The following is a 21,621-nucleotide window of genomic DNA, read 5'->3' as shown; positions in this document are numbered from 1 at the left end:
TTAAACATGTTAGCTTTGTCATCTGGTGTGACGACCAAGTTTCCCAACGCATCCTGCAAGGGCCCCACATTACCTGGGACCTTCTTTTTACCCCCTATTTAAAAAAAAGACTTATTGTCCTTAATCTGGGAAGCCAGTCCCAGTTCCAGCTCTGCCTTGGCCTTCCTAACTATCCCCCTACATCCCCGAGCAACTGCAGAATAGCCCTCCTTGGTGATGACCCCTTCTTTCCATTGGGTGTAGGCCACCTTTTTAGCAAGGAGACATTCCCGGATGCTTTTGGTGAGCCATGGGGGCTTATGCGCCCTTCTGCTCCCTTTGATCCTCGTTGGGATTACCTTCCTTTGGGCTTGGAGGATCATCTCGAGGAGCAACCACTCTCCTTGGACACTTGTCTCCCCTCCCCTCCGGGACCTCAGTGCTTCCCCAACTATCCTCCTTAGCTCGTTGAAATTTGCCATCCTAAAATCCAGGGCCGCTGCCTTACTGCATGCCTTTGCCACCTTGCGCTGGATGGTGAATTCCAGCAGGCAATGATCACCGTCGCCCACTGATAACCATACTGTTAACATCCAAAGACTCCTGTAATGTAAATAATCACCTGCTTTTTTTAAATAAATTCTCAACATGAAAAGCTACCTGTTGCTTCTTGTTGACTGATAAATGCATACTGAGTATTAAATACTTTGTCATTCAAACTATAATACTTCATACAAAGGAGATAAATCTTGCAACCCTATTTTATAAAGGATAAAGATCCCAAGATTTACTTTAGATTACCAGATGAACCAGTGTCAGAACTGGAAACAGAACCCCGCAGATAATGACTACTTCCTGGTGTCAAATATGCCTAATCTTTTACTTCACTGCCCTCTAAACAGCCGAGTTAGTCATGTTAGGTTGGTTACTGGGAGCATGCAAACCTGATCATAAATGCTTTGTTAGCAATGTCACCTCAATTCCTACAGGGTGAAATTAAAACTGAGAATGATAAATCATAAGTTTAAGAAGGATGTCTGCTATTGCTTTTCCAACCTGAAATTCTGCAATTTAAATCCAATGGTTAAATATGCAACTAATTGCATAATAATGCCGTTTAACAGAACAGTTAAAACTCTGACATGACTGGCGATTAATTTATTTTGTAATTATTATAAAGATACTTCAGAATCTCTCTCAATACATGCATAAATAACTTGAAGAAACTATACATTGCAAAGGCATATCAGCTTTACTGAAACAATTCCACAACTAGATACTTATATATGACTTCCTTTAAAGTCAATAGGAGCCGTAAACTAATACATCTGAGAGCATAATTTGCCTCTGAAAACTCATGGAGGTATAAACTCTTGACTGATGGAAGCCAATCAGGGTATCAGGGCAACAATCATTTGATATTAAGAATGTTAAAAGTGTATCTTAAGCACAATTAAAATATAAAAAAATTAAGAAGCAAGGACATATGAACTATATGTTTACAAAACTGTTTTTAAAGGGGTATCCTGTTTTGTCTAAGCCATTATGACAATTACACACAAGCCTCACTAGAGTAGCTATGTATAAGAGGTATTCAGAGTAGAGGTCCTGGCTGCTTTAAAATAAAGGCTGCAGTTGCCCTATCCTGTCAAGGTAGAGATGAAATCTGGTCAAACAAATGGTTTTACTGTCGTGAAATCAATCTCATCACAGACTGAATAAGAACAAGAAAACAATATGGTTAGATTTTGAGTGAAAATTCGTACTTTTTTGCTTTAAAATGTACATATTTCAAGTTCATGGCAACTTGTCAGTACCTGCCCTTTGTATCACACCCCTATTCTGATGCACAAAGTGGTAAGATTAACATAAGACAGTTTGCAAGAGTAGGAGTCAAAAAGGAGCTTATGGAATCTTTATCCCCTAACTCATAAAAGCCAGGCCAATGAGAGACAACATGTTTCAGAAGTCAGAATAGGAATGGAAAGATGATTTACTATTTTGAATAGAATACAATACACGGCATAAAATAATCACAATGCAATGGCCTGATCTTGCTTTGCAATACTTGCTTCAGTGGAAAAATAATCACTACTGGTGACCCATAAAGCAGCCACCATATCCTGCTGCACAAAACTATGTGAGCCTGAGCGAAACTACGGCCTGTGTTACGAACCTCAGACTAGGTTATATGAATGGTTCTTTTTGACCTTAGAAACTATTCCAGGATATTCCAGGTAACTCTCCTACTCCATTTTACTGTTGTAGCGACTTCTAACTCTTCAAGACTTGAGTGCACATAGACATTGCTTCAAGTAAATTATATAGACAGCTATATAACAACAACTATGACAACTAGCTTTAAAGTGGAATTAGTAACTGTTTGGAGAAAGAAATTTAGAGAAAAGTAACTGATAAAAAAGTGGTAAACTTTCAGTAGATACTTCCTGTCTATCTTCCAATATATAATCTTAGATTTAAGAAGTTTTGTAACATTAACTCCAAATTGGATTCAATTCAATTTTTAAACAAACGTTAATGATATAAAATTAAAACTAAAATCATGAGGGACAGGCAGGCCAAGAGGTTGGTAATGAGGTATTGAAATATGGGTATCTAGGTAAGTCCACATTGCTAATGAAAGCTGTGTGGGTGCTACGTGTTATAAATTAATTCGTTCCTGTCTGGTACTTAAAGGACCAGTGTCTACAACAGAAAATTGATCGAGCACAGACTATTTTCCAATCACAATAATAATTTTCAGGAAGAATAAAGAAAGAATGGAGAGGGGAAATGTACTATATAGCCACATCCCTCACCCAAGCAGGGCATTAGTGAGGAAGCTATGCTGTTGAAATTAAATAGTGAATTTCTATCTCCAAAGCTAATAACCTATGTAGAAGCACTAACAAATTAAGTTACAGGGAGCCAGTGAGCGCTGCAAATTCCTTGGGAAGTACTCTGAAGAAATAACCATATCAGAAAAGCTGCCCTACATGTGATATCAGCATATATGACAAATGGTAGCATCAGACATTTACCAAATTTTCACATACTTCCTTGCAATAGGAAAGTATATTCTAGGGCAAAGTCTACTTTCCAGCTGCTGTTATACAAAAAAGTGAAGTTTTGCTCCCTTTCTCATTAGAAATATTTAATTTCATTCATGGTTTTATGCATAAAGAGCAAGAGAAAAACTCAAAATCCATTTATATTCTCATAAAATTTAATCTGCGCACATCAAATTAATAAAAAATAAAGCTTTGCACTGTGAAATGTTCATAAAGATGAGGCACATCTGTACTTTGCCTAGCTAAAAGTTAGAAGCTAAAGACTCTGCTATCTGCTAGGAAGAAGTACTTTGAATAAATCTGTGTGTAAATTAAAGGTAACCTGTAAAATGTTGTACTGATAATGTAAATCTGTTTGTATATTAAGAAAGAAAGAAGCATAAAGCTTTAAAACTATGATTCGTAATGCATTTTAATGGAGTCTGACATACTCACTCACTCATATCCTGAGAAATATGAAGCCTTCCTGGCTTCAGACCACCCTTCGTTCCAGTTGCCATGCAGTCTGCATCATAATTAAGAGTTGCTCAGAGAAGCTTTGATGCAGTACTTTTTCCATCAGAAAACACAGATGTCTTCAAAACTATAGCTTCAAGAGCAACCATTTGGACAGAAAGGGTTTCTCGAAGCCAATATGGTCAAAACCAAAGAGACTCTCCCCAGAGCAGCCAATGGCCCAAAAGTTAGGGGATGCTTTCAAGTCTTCTCTGCCGATTCAGAGCAAGAATCTGAACCTCATACTCCCCTATTCCAGTTGAACTATTGAGCTCATTTCTCTTACTTCTCTATGGCCACTAGATATTTTATTAGTTATTTATACACAGTGGATCGGCTCCAGCAGAGCAGACTGACTGAGGCAGAGTGAGATCTATTATACAGCGTGGTGATTAGGGCATTTGCATGGAATGTAGGAGAGGATGGTTCAAGTCTCTGCTCCAATGAATATTTATTATACAAAGTGGAACAGCTCCAACAGAAGAGACTCAGTGTTATGGCACTCCCAAAAAAGCTCATTGGCTAGTGGGTAGGGTGCTTATCTCTAACATGGGAGACCAAGTTCCTTGTCTGAATCATACAGAGTAGTCTCCTGCAGGGTAGGTGGGCAGGCAGCTTTTCATGACAAAAATTTCAAAATGTTTCGGATCCATTTGGATGCAGAACAAAAAATGGAAATCATGAAACACTTTTCAAGATGAGAGAATCATTTCTCATTCATCTCTCTTGATGATCTTCACACATTCAGTTTCATATTCAACCTTTACCCACCTATCCTCATGAAAAGGAAGTCAACAGAGAGTCAGGAGTGCCCACTCTAGAGGTACAACTGTAAGTATGCTTTCTTTGAATGGAAGAGGTTCAAAAGTATGATGAATTTCAGGGGACAGGAGTAAGTTCTACACAAAGACTCTCCACCACAAAATCATCAGCAACAGCTGACTTCAGAGGTAATGGGGGAAACCCTGTACACTGGAAAATATTATGGCCCCTGACACACATTACATTTAAGAAACAATTAACAGGCTGATTGTGCTTTAAATAGTAAATGGGCAGGTATGCAACTCAATTTAAGACATAATAAGGCAGTAAATGAGCCACAATGTGGCTTATTCACATGGAAAAAACTTTCTTGCTTTTTTGTATCATGCTTTAAATTGAACATGAGGTCAAGACCTGCAAAACCTTATGTGCTGCCTGTGTGCAGCAGCCCCATGCCAGGCTCCCCATGCACCAACACCTGTCAAAATCACACGTGCCTCAGCTGGGCAGCACACATTGTTTTATAGCTCCTTGCATGCAGAACTGCTTGTCAGCTGGGGTAGGGACCGGCTATGTTCCTGGCTGGAACTGACAATCAGCTGATTGGGTTTGTCTTGCTGAAGCAAGTAATGCACGATAGGGATCTAATCTCCAATCCCACAACTGCATGTCCTGCATGTCCCACAACTGCATGTGGCATGGAAGGACACGCAGTTGTTGGGATCAAGAATTAGATCCCATCACGTCTTAAAGTGAATGTCTGTCAGGGTGCAGCTGTCTGTCAGTAAAAGGCTCAATAAGTGCTTTGGTTAGAAGAACTGAAACCAAACTAATTCAAGATTAGTCTGTTCCAGTAATCAATCCATTATCCAAGTGTCCTAATTTTTGTCCAGTTTTAGGTATACTGTTCAATCAGAGAGTATAATGCACTCTTACTGGATAAGGAGTTTGTCAAAGCCCCTGTTTTTCAAAGCCTACACTTTGTAAGACTTGTAAAATTTTGGAAATCCACTGCCCAGAATGGTCTAGGAACTGGAAGAAGGGCAAGGGAGAGGGTTAGGGTTAGATCTTTTGTCTCTATCCCCCCAAACCTGATGGACTAGTTAAGAAGTAATGTACTGGCACACGATGGGTACACACAGTCACCCCTCAGATTTAGCAAGGGCCTCCTCAGACACAGTTCCCAAAGCATTTTGCAACAAGTGGAATGCCTGAGAAAACTTCTGGGTGTATACAGCTCTTCTTTACCTTTCCATACCTGCCAGTTCAAGCAGTAGTTTAAAGCCACAATGCTGCTTTTAAACTAATGTATACCTCGGATAGTGTCCATCTGTTACTGAACTGCAGCCACTGCTGAGGTGAAACACCAACTGAAGACTATCATAATCCATCTGAAGTCTCAAGATTATATGTATGTAGACAATATTCAACAACTCGCAGTAAAATGTGGTTAGAATAGTAGCTGTTTAAGCTACTACTGGTCATAAGAAATGGTGATGTCAACATCATATCCAACCCTAACACCAAACTAACTTGTATTGATTCAACACTGAATCAAGATAGACAAGCACGACTGTATAGGAGCACTGACACAATGTCCTGTGTCAGGCAGGTGCATTCTTTGGAGGTTTGCCATCTAAATATTGACCCAACCAGGCATGTTTTAATTTTAAATAGCTGATTTGATCATATAGCACAAGGTAACATAAATGCAGAATGTGGTCAGCTTCACACCTGCCCACCATTGACCAAATGATGCAAGACAGATTCTCTAAAGCATTACTTCCTCTCCTAGATTCCTAATCTATACCAATCCAGGCGACAGCCTCCTCTGTTTGTAGGGATTTGGCAGATCATGGTAAGGAAGTTGCTGACTTAAATGAACCTTCATAAAATAGGTGCCAATAAGGCTCACAATAAAAAAAATATTTTATTTCTATGGCATATTAAAACAAACAACTGGTTTTGCAAAAGAAAATCTCACAGAAGTGCAAGAGTATAAGGCATTATAGAAAATAGAAAATTGCAACTAGAACTTTACTACATTTATGCAATTTTCTGTAGTATTACACAAGGTAGTTCTAAAGTGAATTAACCAACTTGGAAAGATAACAAAACAACTCCTATACCTTAGCCTGATTTCTGGGACCAAAAGCTTTTTGATGTCTTGCAGATTTATTTTCGCCACTGCTGGGCTCTAGCTGTGATCAGAGCAGGTAAGCCTCTCAGCCTTCCAGTAAAATTTTACAGACTACTGGGGTATCCTAAGCATGCAATCATTTTGAGGCTCACATCTAGTTTCTACTTTATTTTGTTCTTATCAAGAAATATTTTAAATCAAGGAGTATATATCAAAAAGAATGGCACATCTTTGCCCTTAGTTACACACACGTAACAGCAGGCAGATTGTAGCTCAGTGGAGGTTAGCATCCTATATGAAATTTCCTTTGACATCTGTAAACACCTCCTGCATAAAGTAAGACTACTCTTGCTATATATAGCTAAAAGCGAGTTTCACAAAGAGACTCTCCCAAGGGGTCACAGAAATTTGCCATCTATAAACATCAGCTTTTAAAAAATGTAATTTTACTTTGGATTAAAGCAATCCAAATATTTTTAACACATTTACAGTATGCCCAAGTAAAGCCATCACATATATATTGAATGAGAGGCAAGGATCTTTGTGGGTGATACCTTTTAATGGACCAATTATATGGTTGGGATAAGGTTAGACAAGCTTTTGAATGCATGGGATTCTTCAACAGATCACATCCCTGTATATTGCATCCTTATCTATTGAATCATTATATATATTCATTATTGTATACTGAATAGCATTATGTATATAAAAAAGCAGAATAAGTTGGTGGCAAAGGTTTGGTTTGTTTGGGTTTTGTTTTGTTTTGTATTATTAGTTTACACTAGTCCTGAAGAGCTTATAATTGAGTAGTATGAGGCTTTCAACTGCAGGTACAATTAAGGAATTCTACTTTATGAAGATAAACAGCATGTTAGACTGTTTATCATCCTGAAATGCAAATTAAAAAGGACACCTGGAGTATGTACTGCAATAACCTATGATTGGGTATAGTGTATATCCTGTCACACGCACCCTGTTGCTCATCAAGTGACATGGTTCCAAGCTGTTTGTTAACCACAGAAGGAGAATCTGAAACAAAAATGAGATTTCAACTTAAAATAAGCAGCAGAAAACTGCACAGCAATGTCACGATCATATGTTAGCTTAAAATAATGCAGCAATGTAAGAAAGCGCTGGATTTGTGTCTTGAGTGGCCAGTAATTATCTACCTCTGTTAAAAGAAGCAAAGCCATGTTTCAAATCATTATGCATTCCTTCAAGCAAGCATTTAGTATCTGCCCTAAAAGTATGCTGACAACACTATATCAAAGCAACTGTGTTTTCCCTTCCAGGTCTAAGAATTTTAACTCATACCATAAGTATCAAAACCAAAAAGATGAATTCTTGGCAGGGTCTTAATATATTTATCAGCTTCTTTATGGCAAACTAGTTGAGATTAGCTGACAGAGTTTAATTCCAGACAATAAACTATAATACATATTTTAAACTTCTCTCATGTTAGGAAGAGCAAACAGTCACAACTCTTAAATCTCATGCTCCAACTAAACTGAATTGCTTCTTCAAGCAAAAAAACAAAACAAAACAAGAGCAACACCCCCTCAGTTTTGTTTAAAATCTTAGATAACAGTCCAATAGTTTCAAAGATACTTTAACCTTCAACTCAAAACTATACAATGTTAAGTTTTAAGAACTGAAAAGAGTTCATAAATAGTAGCAAAAGATTTTTAAAATGTAGACTTTGAGGCTGCTGACATGTGAAAAAAGTGCGTTTAATCGGAAGCAGCAGCACATTAGTTTGATCTGGCTTTGCAGCATCTTACTTTAAACTCACTCAGTGGGACTTTCTGGCGCTTTTATCTAATAGCAGATTCAATCACCTATTAGATAAAAGTTCCAAAAAAGCCCCACTACAGCAACAAATCTATACAGATGTTAGGAGAGCCAGGTCCAGTTAACATGATGCCTCTTCTGGGCATGCACTGGGTTTGGTACAGGCACACAGGATTTGAAGTAAAGCACCATACTTTGGGGGCTTTTTTTTTAAGTCTGTAAGCAGCCTAAAATACTGAAAAAAACAAAATCTCATACTTGGCATATTAGAAAATTCAATAGTTCTGCAGACTCTTCACTTCTATAATCTCAGTAGTTTGATAAAAATCCATGAACACAAAAATTCTGTTTACAAACTTCTATGAAGCCTCCTTTTATAGCAGAAACATTCAGAACAGCAACTAAGATCAAAAAGTGAATTTTCTATTAGACATTATCAGTTAATTACCTAAGGTATAATACCTATTTCATGGTATGCACAAACCATTCACACAGAAATTAAGCAACCTCTGTGAAAACTTTTTCCCTTGTCATTTTTTAGAACTACAGAGATCTTATTTCTGGGTCACTCAATATTAGGCAATGTGCATGAATTAGTTCAGTATTTCAAATATATATTAACAATGCCTAGGCTACTATATTGTGGTTCTGTTCATTAGTCTTCTGCTGTGAACAGATATAATACATGAAAAAGGGATTTAATATCCTGTATTATAAAGTGATTCATAGTATACTAACAGAGACTTAATGTTTACATACTGTTTACAGGAGGTGAAGACCGGCATTACTGAAACAGAGGTGGCTCACCTGTCCCTACTGTAACTATGAATTCTGCTTCAACAGACAAATGAAGGTTCGCCATGCAAATAGAAATCAGATGGTGTTCCCTCCCTTGCAGTGCAGGTGAAATGGCAGGGTCATTCCTTCATTATGCTGACCATTCCTTTAACTAAGGCTATGGCCTTCAGATTGCTCTACCTTGTTTTGGGAAATGAAATGGTTCAAGATGTTCCCACAGATTCAAATGATGCACTTTCTGATGAAAATGAGTCACTGGAATAAAGTACTGTACTTTCCATGAACTGTAATATACTTCATAAGAGCATCTACAATTTAGCACAGCAGTATTTAAACTGTAAGCTGAATCATAATTTTAAATCACAGGTCCAAGGAAAAAGGTGTTGTAGAGAAGCATAACCTCAGAAGAACTTCCATGTGCACTGTGCACAACTCAGCCTATATAATGATGCTGCACACACCTCTTCTGCCATGCCAGGCTGGCTTCACTCACATACAGAGTAGAATCCAGGACCATTAACACACCTTTTTCTATAAGCTTTATACAAGAGGCAAAAGGGATGGGGACAATGAAAGTTTCTTATGCTCTTCCTTCCCTACTTGCCCAAAAATAAATAGCTAGTAACAGTCTAGCCATATATCAAGCACTCCAGTTCTTGTTGTATGCTTACATGTTCTTTCATAAAAAGGAGCCCTTAAAATGACAAATCATTAAGAATTCTATCAAATACATTGTTGGCCCAGAAAAGTAGGCAATGCTAAAATCTTCACATCAATTCCTTAATTCAGTTTTATGTAATTTGGGATGTGACCAAACTACCATATTAACTGCTGCCATGTCCTGTATATTCACTGTAGTTTCACAAAAATGGGGCTGCAGCTAGTCTAACCCATTCCTCAAACCAGGATCATATGCATCTCCACTGTTTGTCTATCCTGTACTTACAAACCTTCAATAACAAATTCAAGTATCTAATTTTGCAGACCAAAATAACAAAACATAGCTATTCAATGGAATGTAGATATTTTACAGTAGCACATATAAGAAGTAGGTGTTGGCATGAGTTAATCAATAGAAGTTAGCAATAAGAAGATTTTTAGGTTGTCCCAACCATCTTCCTGTTAGGGCAGAATTAAATCAGCTGTCCTTTTAAAAATTCAGCTCGGTGACTTCTGATTTTATTGCATTTGAAATATTTCATTTAAATCACCAAGCGATTAAAAAAAAAAACCCAACAAATAAAGAATGGCCTAAAAATCTCACGTGGCACTGTAAAGAAAAGGAATCAACATGTAGTTATTTTAAACTCACTTTTTCTCTCCTTTTCAAGTCCCCCGAAGCTACAGATCGCCAGCTCCCATTCCAAGTGGCACTGCAGGATTCAAAATGCTGGGACACCACAGCTCAGGCAGGGAACTAATCAGGATCATGGAACCAGCCTAGAGAAGGTCAGGTAAGTGCCTCTTTTTTTAATATATGGCTTGGTTTTGTAAAAATTCTGAAAAAATATTATTTAAAATCCTTTGGGATGAAGATTTTGAAAAAGAATATTAGCAAAACTGTGCCATATAGTTAAAAAAACAAACAGAAAAATCGCACTTACCTGAGCTTCCACAGGCTGGATCTATATCCAAATGCAGTTCACCACAGGTTATGATGTTCCCAGCATACTCTAAACTGAAGCACCACTTAGCAAGGGAGCTGGAGAGCAGTATATTTGGAGAACCTCAAACAGAAATGTAAAGGATAAAATATAATTTAGGACTCAGTTGCATGCTGGAGGATCCTGGATTAAACTTCTAATTAAAGGCAGTCAATACTTAAAAATGATATACAAATCTTTTGGTCAGCTTACCTGTTTTAGTTTTTTTAAATTAAAAAAATCATACCCGTCTCCCAAAACAATGGCACCCTACAAAAATCTGCATGTCAACTAAGTAACAAGCAGGGAATGAAAGATGCTTTAAAAAGCCTGAGAAACACTGTGCACACTGTAAATTAATATGGAGAACCTAATAAATATATATTTACTTTTGTACTTAGTTTTGTGAAATTTAATTCCCCAAAGTGATAAGCACTCTATCGCATATTAAGGAATTTAGAGGCATTTTTAGAACTTGGCATTTACAAGTGAAGAATTTGGTTCTGCGAATAGCAGACAGCCTTCATTTATAATCAGTCATGATGTTGCACTCTCTCAACCTTAGACATGTTTCCCTTGCCATGAAACATACTATTTGTGATCAGCTAGTTTATGCTTGCTGTCACTGTTCAGATTTAACTCTTAAGAAAATGGTGGCCAGAAGCTCTCAAGGGAAAAAAACCTCAGTCCTCTTCAAAATTCTAATTTAGCAATCTTTAGGTTATTTATACATCTTGTTAGCCAATTCCCTGATAACTGGTAACACATATAACCTTTTGTCAATAGCAGGTTTAAGCAGGTACAACAATTTAGAATAATCCACGCTTCTTGCACACTGTCCTTTAATTTTGTATAGCATCTAAATGCTGTGGGAAAAGTATGACAGGTCAACACTGGAGTGCTTGCTTAGTCTATTACATCTGTGCTCCAGCATGACTCCTAATTAAATGAAATACATGTTTTTCACTCACTAAGGACTTCAGAATTTAACTTACATAAAATTAAGTAAAATTTCTGTGCTGCAGAAAAGAATGTATAAAAAATTAAGCATGGGAAGCACGCTCTGCTTCTGAAATGTCACTGCAATTACATAATACTTCAGTTGGGGTACAAAATAGAACAAGAGATCTCTCCCATTAGAGGATGCAAAACTTTTCTCCCCTCCATGCCAATCCAGTCCATCAGAAATGAACACTTAATTCCTTTCCCATTTTTCAAGCACTATGAAGGTGTGATAGCATTTCCCAGAACAGTGAAGATCACTTATTGCGCATTCAGTTTTCTCTCTTAAATACAATCATTAACAATCCTTTAGTAGAAATTAAATATTTACCAGACAGCCTAATAATGTAGCAATTTTTTTTCTATTAAGCTGATAAAAATTTCTGCCCTTGACATTTTATCTTATTTTTTGATATATGAAGGCAATTCCCACCCCACCCTTCCATGTTTACAATATACAGCAAGGACTGGGCTGCAAGAGGCTAGATGCGTGAAACAACATTAAAGACACTGCGCCTGAGCCAAATCACAAATTAACAAAAGGGAAGTTCTTACTCTGTAAGGGAAACACTACAATGAAGTACATTGTTTTTTAGAGAGAGAATCAAAAGCCAGTCTTCAGGCAATAATGTCAGATAGAGAGATTGTGTCTGCCTAGTAATTTATAATTAAAAAAACTGAAATAGTAGAAATAAAACTATCTTGTTTAGTTTATTTTAAAAACAAAACAAAACAACCTTCTCCAACTCTAAAACTGTACCCATTTCTATATCCAATTCTCTAAAATAAATAAATAATGATAAATAAATCAGGAAGATCTTTTTTCTGGTAACTAGTTGAATTCTTGCAGAAGAAACGTTCTTCTACAAGAAAGCCTTTGAATGTCTGTATACACACTTTTTTTTTTCCAAACCAGGAGAAAGGTGTTTCTCCTGGCAGAAATGGAACATCTGTATGTGGCCACAGTTAGAGTCCTGTAAGTTCTTCCATTATATGACCCTGCTTTCAGTAGCTTATAAATTCTCATTTACCTTCCCCACTGAACAATGCAGTCTCAGTAACTACTCAAAATGTTTTAGTTCTAGCTTATATTTTTGTTTTGTGAAAAATTCAGGGTTTGACAGAGGCGTGTGTTTTTTCCTCTCACTTACAAAAATATGTTGGACTTTTGTTTTTTGTAAAAATCTTTAAGTTCCAAAGGATTTTGAGGGCAGATAGTTGAAATTTAGAAGGGCTCTTAAGGAAGCAAGAAAGAGACGTATTTATATATAGTTGTTACTTGGCTGAATTGGAAGTTCTGTAACTAACCCATGTGCTGGCAATTCACACTTGTGCCACAATTAACAAATCATGGTATTTGTTAAAAATATTTCAACCCTTTAAAATGATAGATGACTACACTCTTTTTAGTGTATAGCTGGAATGTAATAAGCCACACCTCATACAATACACTTGGAGGCTTCATTAACCCACGTGACCTAATGGGATACCAAAACTGCGAAGTTGTATATAAAATGACAACATCAGCATGGCATGCAAATCTGGCTAGCTGATAATGACTAGACTGCATCACCCTTACTCAGGTTTTCAATGGAACTTTTGGAAAAATAAAGTACTATTTAATAATATTTAGACTGTTAACTCTTTTGAGCAGGGGCAGTTTTGTGCTGTTTGCACAGGGCCTGGTACATGAGATCCTGGTCCAGGGCTAGGTCTTCTAGACATCAGGAAGCAAATAAATGGTACCATAATTACATAATGATGACAACAACAATGAATGTGAATAAAAGTGGCAATCTGGCTTTAAACAAAGGTGAGTCCATACAAAAACTACAGCATATTAGAAAAAATGTTAAAACTGAAAAATTAAGCGTTCATAATCCAGGAACTGCAAAATTAAGGGTACTCTGTTTCTAAATAGATGTTATATAAGTCATTAATAACTGCTAATTAATCCTAGGTTTAAGAATCTTAGACCAAATCAGGCACAATTATTTTTTAAATTGCTTACAGTCACTGATTATGGTTTATTTTAAATGTATAATATTCCCATAAAGAATTTATGGATCATCCTACATGGAGGAGCAATACAACTGGAAAGATCTTACATGTCTGTGTTGTATATACAAAAATTTGCCATATCAAACACAAATGAATGATGAGCAAATTCTGGGACAACCAGATGTACTTATATGTAAGAAGGATTTATAAACTGGTATTAGCATTTTTTTTTCAATCTAATTTTTGACCTGACAGTCAATGCCATCTCATTTTAGACCCGCATTACGTGGTCTGCCTTACATTTCAAAGCCAAGATACAGCAGCAGCCTTTGATTAGAGGCATTTTGACAATGAGCAGAATGGAAGCATTTGTTGTAAAGGAAATATTCAGTAATGAGCAAAAATACCTATTTTTTTTTGGTACTGGCTTGTTTTATGAAATGGTTTAAAACAAGTGTACCAAGAGCAAAGTCCATATTTCAATGCACTCTTATCTACTAAAAAGTCCCAAATGTCATGAATTACTCCATCAAGATCACAATAACTAATAAACTTTGTTCAAGGTATCCCAGTTCTGGTCACGTGCAGCTCTTAATACCCTCCCAGAAAGTTGCCAATGTGACTATTTGGGGAATATTTGAGTGATCTGACTTACTACTTAGAATCGTCTTATGTCTAACTACATGCCACAAAAATACCAAGAAAATAAGTTGATGCTACCATAATTAATCTCTCTAATCATGTGATGATAAACACCACCACATGCAAGGTATGTGAGCAGCAAGTGCATTAGCTATCTTATTCTTAAAGGGAAGCATCTCAGCAAACAGCAGCAGCACAAAACTATAACTACATCAGCTGCTTAAGAAACCTTGACAAATGATAACCTGAAGTCTGAGGGTCCTGTGAGGAGCCCTTACTGGAAGACTGATCAGAGCTGGAGGACTGTGGTGCTGAACCCTCAGCTAGCTCTCGCTGTCTCTGTTGTTCAGCCTTCTTAAGCCTCAGTCGCTGCAGACCCCTACGAAGTATAGCTAACTCAGGTGCCATTAATTCTGACAGACAGGAAAAAGAAAAAAGGGTGTAAAAGAAAGGAGGCATAGAACATACAATAAAAAGAATGTAAAATGACTTAAGTATGAAGCAACAGCTATTAAGAGGAATAAAAGCAATGTACTGACTTTATGAAGAAGGTTACCAATAACCAACAAATTAGAAACATAAAGAAAATGTGTTTAAATTCGGGTTTTTTTCCTTCCTAAATGCATAAATCCCAGGAAGAGGTTCAGTGTTCATGCTACATGATTGTTTCCTCCGCCAACATTTAATTTTCTCCATTTAACAGCTTAAACATGTATTGATCCATCAGATAGTTTAAGTCACTTACTTCAAAAAGTTATTTAAATGGAATTTTGATATAACCCTTCCTGCCAAATGGGAAAACATAAATTTGAAAAGGGGATTATGCACAAAGGTCGCAGGACATGGCTTCCAAAGAGCAAACAGTAAGTCATAATAGTGTTCAAGGTATTTTATGTTAGTCTTCATTTTTACTTTCCCAACTGTAAACCATAAAATAAATTTTAAAATACTGGAAGTTGGTCCCACAAAGAAGTAACTCAAGAGATCACCAAAGATTTCCTGCTAATGGACTGCTTAAAGAAACCTCTCATCAGACATCAGTTTTGAAACCCAGCTACTCTCACCATGTCCTCGTCTTCCTATTTACCAGTTATAGCTGCTACATTTTCCCTTTTCCTTCAAGAAACAGCCTACCTCTGGTTAACTGAAATCTACAATTAGGAATTTAAGTCTTTTCTCTTTATGTTCTTACATTCCTCCTTATAGTCTAATATTCTTTATATTCTACTCCTTTTTATGCTTTGACAATAAAAAATAAGGTACACAATGTATCTGTTGTTATTTATAGAGCAGCACGTCTTCACATAAGCACACCACAATTTACAGACATGAGGAAATCTGCTTAGAAAGAGAAACACCACTATGAAATGGAAATATTCTAAAACTTTATGCTTTAAAATAAACAGCATCTAAGCATCTCAAAGGCCTTCATAATTTTTTAGCTTTACAACCCCACGCAGTAAGGCAAACAGGGATTAGAACTTATGTCACAAAGTATATTGCTTGCCCAAGGTCACAAAGCAAATAACTGGAAGAGCCAGAAACTACTTGGATCTTGGAATCCAACTACCCTAGTCTAATATCACTTTTGCATAATACAACCAACCCTTCAGTTACTGATGAGGAAATGTGACATGAAGGAAAAGGAAAATAAGTGTCTTAAAGGTTTCTGGCATGAAAAGATGATGTTCTATGAAGTGGGGTCACAAATGCCACAGGACTCAATGTTTTTGGCTGCCTATACATGTGCAGTGAGGCTGATCTGAAGCGCTGTAATTGCAATGCGTTGGAGCAGACTCAATCGAGTCTGCTGGAGCACAGTAATTACCACGCTCCAGCAGACTCCAGCGTCACATGGATCAGTGTCCCCATGCTGAAAAATGGCAGTGGGGAAACTTTACCTAACACTCATTCAACAAGTTTTAGTTAAAGCACCCCGCCACCATTTTACAGCATGGGGATGCTGATACTCATAACATTCTAGGCGCTTTAATTAGAGCAGCTCTTGGAGCCGCTCTAATTAAAGCTCTTCTCCTCCCCCCCTTTCTGAAGCACATGTATCAAGGCCATCTGTGAATAAAACTTCAAGTCACTTAATTTTTTTTAAAAGTTATGCCTAAACTTTTAGATAAAATTCTAGTTTCCAGCATGTTTACTGGTTTAGTTCTAACTCCAGCCATAAATCATGATCATAATTTCAAAAGCCTATTCAAAATTACATCTAAAATTTTAAATGGGTTTTTTAATTTTATATAAATTTCAACTTTATTAAATTGTTTTAAAATTAGTTAGAATCTTTGTCAAAAATATATCTTGCCAGAAAACGTAGTAAGGGGAAAAGTGCTACACTACTTTCTCTTCCCAGTTCAAAATTAAGGTAAAGTGTTTTTAAAAATACATGCATCTCTGGATTTCATTTTTTTCCCCCAATTAACTGATCACTTAATACAAAGAATGTTTGTGCAATGCAGAGCAGAGAAAAAAAGTTAAATTACATTTTATATATGTGTTGTCGCATAACCTTATAATTTATAAGTAGCTTGAAAGAGTACTTATTCAAATTAATGTGAAAGTTATCATGTTACTGGATATTGCCTAGCTTTTGTGAAGTGAAAAAAAGTGAAGCAAAAACCAGTGCATTAGCTTTATAGCAATATTAACAACTTTTTGTAAATAATAGGGTAATAAAAGTTTCCAGCAAGTATGACTCCACCCACAAAGAAAAGGAAGGCTACCTCAAGAGAAAAAACAGTTTCCTGAAATTTGGCTCATCAACCAGGTTTACTGATTATCTGAAACACATTTAAGTGGTGTCAGCTGTACTTTCCTAACAGGATAATGTGCACAGGCTTCAGATGAAGTGGTTTAATATGTGACCAGACTCCAAGCACTGTATTATTTTTGTCTTAGATACTGCCTGCAGAGCTACATTTAAAAATTCTACAGGATATAATGAGCATTTCAAAGATAGGAAATCAGGTGTTCATCACATGGAACACTGCTGAAAGCACAGCAGGGCCAGGATTTAAATGCATTTTACATTCAAGCATATTTACTTACAATTTCAAGGGACAGATTATTAGGGGGGCCTGTGGGGAATGTAGCAAATTACAGTAGTGAGGAATGAAAACTATTCGTCTAACAATCCATTCTCCTATTCTCCTCACGAATTCATGCTCTATTTCTAAGAAAGTCACTCTGACTCACAACATGGTGATTGACCTCAATTTCACACGTCACTAAAAACTGGCAGTCCCCTCTCCAAACCAGCATTTGTTATTGCTTTCTCCATACTGATCCTAAAAGTCTTTTATTTTCTTCTTGATGTTTCCAAACCTGTTCCCCAGTAACACCTTAATCTATATATTTTGCAATCTTCTTCCACTTAGCCTTTGTCCTTTTCACCGTTATGTTCAATATGCTGCTACTGGCATCATCTTTTTCTTTTCCTGTTACCCCACTCAAATCATTGCTTATGTTTTTTAACTTAAATTCTTCTTCCTTACCTTCACAATTCTGCTATTCAAAATCTTACCATCTTCTATATCTCACCTATACCTACTCTCTAATTTCAATCTCTTAGCCCCATCTCAATCCCCTTGCTTTACTGCTCCCTTGTTCATATATTTATATCTTCAATCTAGTGCTGCCCCTTGTACTCCCTGTCTTCATCTTCCAAGAACCCTATTTCCTTTTCCTTCAAAATTCTCCTTAAAATGCAGCTCAGGTGTTAATTATTTCTAGTTTCCCCTCAGCAAAAAGTTTCCTATTCACTTACTTTACTTACTCATTGTTCTGTATCTAAGACCAGAAGTTCCTTGCAGTCATGAACAAAATATTTTCTATATGTTTCCAGAGCTTAACATGATACTCAAGCGATTTCTAATAAATAAAAGCTTTAAAAATGCAACAGTAGTGATGGTTTCAAATTCTGAGGTGTGGGGCTCTGTCAGGTTTATTTTAGCAGTCATTTGACTCCACATGCCAGCCTAAGAAACTATTCCGCTGAAATTCAGACCAATTCAGAGAAATGCAGAAAGGTATATTTGGTTAAGTGAATGTGTTATTTAGGAAAGAAACTAAATAAATGCCGCTACAGAAATATATTAAATTCTGATTTCCTGCATTATCATAACGTGGCCTGCAACAGGTCTCTTCCTTAATATGGAAAGTATGGCACAGAACACAGCCTTTAGCATTGGAATTTGTGGTCTTTGGTGTTCATCTATCTCAAAGACCAGAATAGCTGAAACCTGTTGTATTTTACAAAGGTGAGCTCTTGAGTTTTTGGCTGAATCACTGGTTGATGAAGTATCAACACCAACATGCTGCGAGCAAAAACTATGCACCATTGAAAGCCAACCAGACTAAGTAATGTGGATTCCTTCATAGGAGGTAGCCTACTAGAAGGATGAATCAGGTTTGTGCTAAATGATTACATTCTCTTTAATAAATACCAGGTTAAATCTTTAACTTCCCACTCTTTTTGATATTTAGGCAGCAGCCCTGCTCCTTTCTGACACCTGTCTTGAGGTGGGAGTCTGGTTCCACCAATCACAGCACATCAAATAAAACACTATGTTATAACAGAAGCAGCCTTGTGATGACTGCTTCTCAGAGTGGGGGAAATAGGAAAACCTCATCTCTGTCACCCGAGCACATCCATTTAGGACCCGAGAAAATCTCCTCCTCTGATAAAGATAACACACACCGCCTGCAACAAATATCAGATACAGAGGGTACCTTACATAGTACTGTCAAACTCAAGTGTTCAAGACAAGAGCAGGGCATCAAAAAAAAAAAATCTCGTTTCTTTCCCTCCTCCCCCTAAATAAAAAATACACAACTTTTAACTATTTTAATGTGTGTGCTAGTTTGAGCCTTAGGGTACAACCAGGTCTCCATATTTTGTCTATATAAGCACAAGACAAAAAACCCCTCACTTTTTAAAATAAAAATGGAAGGGGAGAGCCTTATATAAAAACTCTTGAATGAGGCAACTGGGGCTCTAAGAAATATACCAATTATCATAAGAAAATCTTAGGAGGTCACAACACTGTTTATAGGTGGCATCCATGGGCCACTTCTATGCACTTTACAGGTTTGCAGGACAAGCAGTCTATAAGGTGGTAACTGCTCTCTCTTCTAATAAAAGAATCACTGATATTGCCACTGATCTTGCAGCAGTGACAGAATGGGCTGGAGTCAGAACAGAGCTCTTCAGAAAAGCGTTTCCTTATAGCCACACTTCGGATCATCAGGTAGCAACAGACGTACCTAGTTTGCATTCAAGGTTATGAGTTGAACTACTAAAAAAAATATACTAAAGCTAAAACTTATTTATGTATTTTAAATTTTCCCAATAAACCACCACATACAGCACTATTTCTCCTCACCAGACTGATGGAGCGTAGGTTGGGCAGAGGCCTCCATAGATGGCCTTTGTTCGTTGTCAGGAGATGACAGTAAGGAGGTTGAGGGTGGGCTTTCCATTGAGGAAGATGTTGAAGGAGCTTGGGCTGACATGGTAGAGGAAGATGATGATGGAGGTTGTTCAGGACCATCTACTTCCATTGCAGTCTCCGACTCACCCCTTGGTGGCACGCTGCTAGTAAGAGGGGCATCTGGTCGACTGGCCCCACCTTTGGTTTAAAACACAAAACAAAACACAAACAAACAAAAAAACCCAAGAACAACCCCACCCCACTAGTAACCTACTTTAAAAAAAGACCTTTTTCATTATTGTTTATTTGACACATTATATGCTCAACCCAGTATACAAAACACTAACTAAAATAAAAACCAGTCTGCCCCCAAAAGCTTATACTGTAAATGAACATAAATATCTAACATCTGTGTTACTGCCTCCCATCAAGTTTGTTAAATTATCAACATTCTACTAATCCTTAATAAAAAACAAAACAAGAGAGTCTTGTTCCAACCTATTTTTCTGAAGGAGAATTACCTCTTGATCGAGATCTTCCACGCCCTCGGTTGCTCTGAGCAACTTCACTAGCTTCTTCAAACCATCTTGACAGCATGTCTGACATCCTCTGCATTAGCGAGACATTAGGACTTTGCTCCCCTGTAAATACAGAAAAGCTAAGAAAGATTTCCAGTGCATTCTTTCTTTTTCCATATGAGAACAGTGCTGAAGTTATATGAGATGATGGATCCTGAGAATGAAGTCTATCTTTCAGAACAAAATTACCACATTTTAACTTGAAACGCAATTTGAGCACTGAATTTTCTTGTTTTTATTTTATTGATATAGGACATGTTTATTAGACTGTACTTTCAAAAAGTGTGTGTTGGGGTGGAAGATGGGGAAGACTGGAGTTAAAATGGAACAAGCAGGAGATAGTGTATTTACATGAACCCATGATGTCTGTAAGACAATCCCCAATAATTAGTTTATACGTGGAAAAATATAAATTTGTTATAATTTTCCAAGTACAGGTTTCTCATTTTCCATGTACAGGTTTCTAAGTATGCAGGTATCTCTTAAATGTTTTTCCCCCACCCCAGCCCACAAGTGCTGTAGCAGGAAAAGCAACATCAGGGGCTGAGGGGCAAGACCCCAAGCCCCTTACCTCTCTGCCCAACCCCCTTGCCCTCACCATGCCTGTGCCTGCCCTCTGTCTCCCCTGGCACTTGACCTATTACAATAGATCCTAGAAGCCTAAGTCAACATACTGGAAGGAAGTATCTATGCACCTAAGGAGAGAAGGACAGAGTGCTATACGGAGATGACAGCTTACAACAAAAGGAACAGAAAACATACATGGATTAGTTTTTGAAAACAAAGGAATCAGAATTATAGATAATTAGGGTTGGATAGGACCTCAGGAGGTCATCCTGTCCAACCCCCTACTCAAAGCAGGACCATTCCCAACTAGATCATCCCAGTCAAACCATATCAACCCAGGAAGAGGAGATTAAGAGGAGAAAAATGAAAAAAAAAAATATGGCCAGATTTCAGGGAACTAGTCCAGCTATTTTTCAAATCTTTTCCACATTAGATCATTGCTGACTGAAGAAAGATAAGTTTAAACTGTGTTACAATAAAAGTAACATAAGAACACAGAAGGAAAAACAAGAAACAAGGTAAGAGGATATGTGAGAAGAAATAAAACTAAAAAGAAAGAAGAATGTGATTTATGGGTTTTAGGATTATTGGTAAAAGTATTGTACAAACACAAAGAAAGGGAGTAGGGATGGCAGTTGAAGCAGAGAATATCAGAGAAATTAACTCCCAGAGCACATGTATAAATGCCCAATGATTCTCCCAGTAGAA

The 21,621-nt window shown here is 37.2% G+C and overlaps 1 protein-coding gene across 1 annotated transcript in view; it reads right to left on the bottom strand.

The window, feature by feature from the left end:
• The window catches only part of DCAF6 (DDB1 and CUL4 associated factor 6), a gene marked incomplete at its 5' end in the record, with an annotated part of 184,359 nt that overhangs the window by 59,554 nt on the left and 103,184 nt on the right, over nucleotides 1–21,621 (bottom strand). Inside the window, 5 exons of the mRNA XM_019523908.1 lie at nucleotides 7,420–7,476; nucleotides 10,641–10,763; nucleotides 14,570–14,737; nucleotides 19,721–19,966; nucleotides 20,290–20,409. Of these exons, the coding sequence (XP_019379453.1) occupies nucleotides 7,420–7,476; nucleotides 10,641–10,763; nucleotides 14,570–14,737; nucleotides 19,721–19,966; nucleotides 20,290–20,409 (714 nt within the window). The remainder of the gene's footprint in view (nucleotides 1–7,419; nucleotides 7,477–10,640; nucleotides 10,764–14,569; nucleotides 14,738–19,720; nucleotides 19,967–20,289; nucleotides 20,410–21,621) is intronic.

This window comes from Gavialis gangeticus, unplaced genomic scaffold (genome assembly GCF_001723915.1).
Source record: "Gavialis gangeticus isolate Ggan-Ray unplaced genomic scaffold, GavGan_comp1, whole genome shotgun sequence".
Classification (NCBI taxonomy): Eukaryota; Metazoa; Chordata; order Crocodylia; family Gavialidae; genus Gavialis; species Gavialis gangeticus.
The sequence above is the reverse complement of the archived record's forward strand: the minus strand, read 5'-3'. Positions and strand labels throughout refer to the sequence as shown.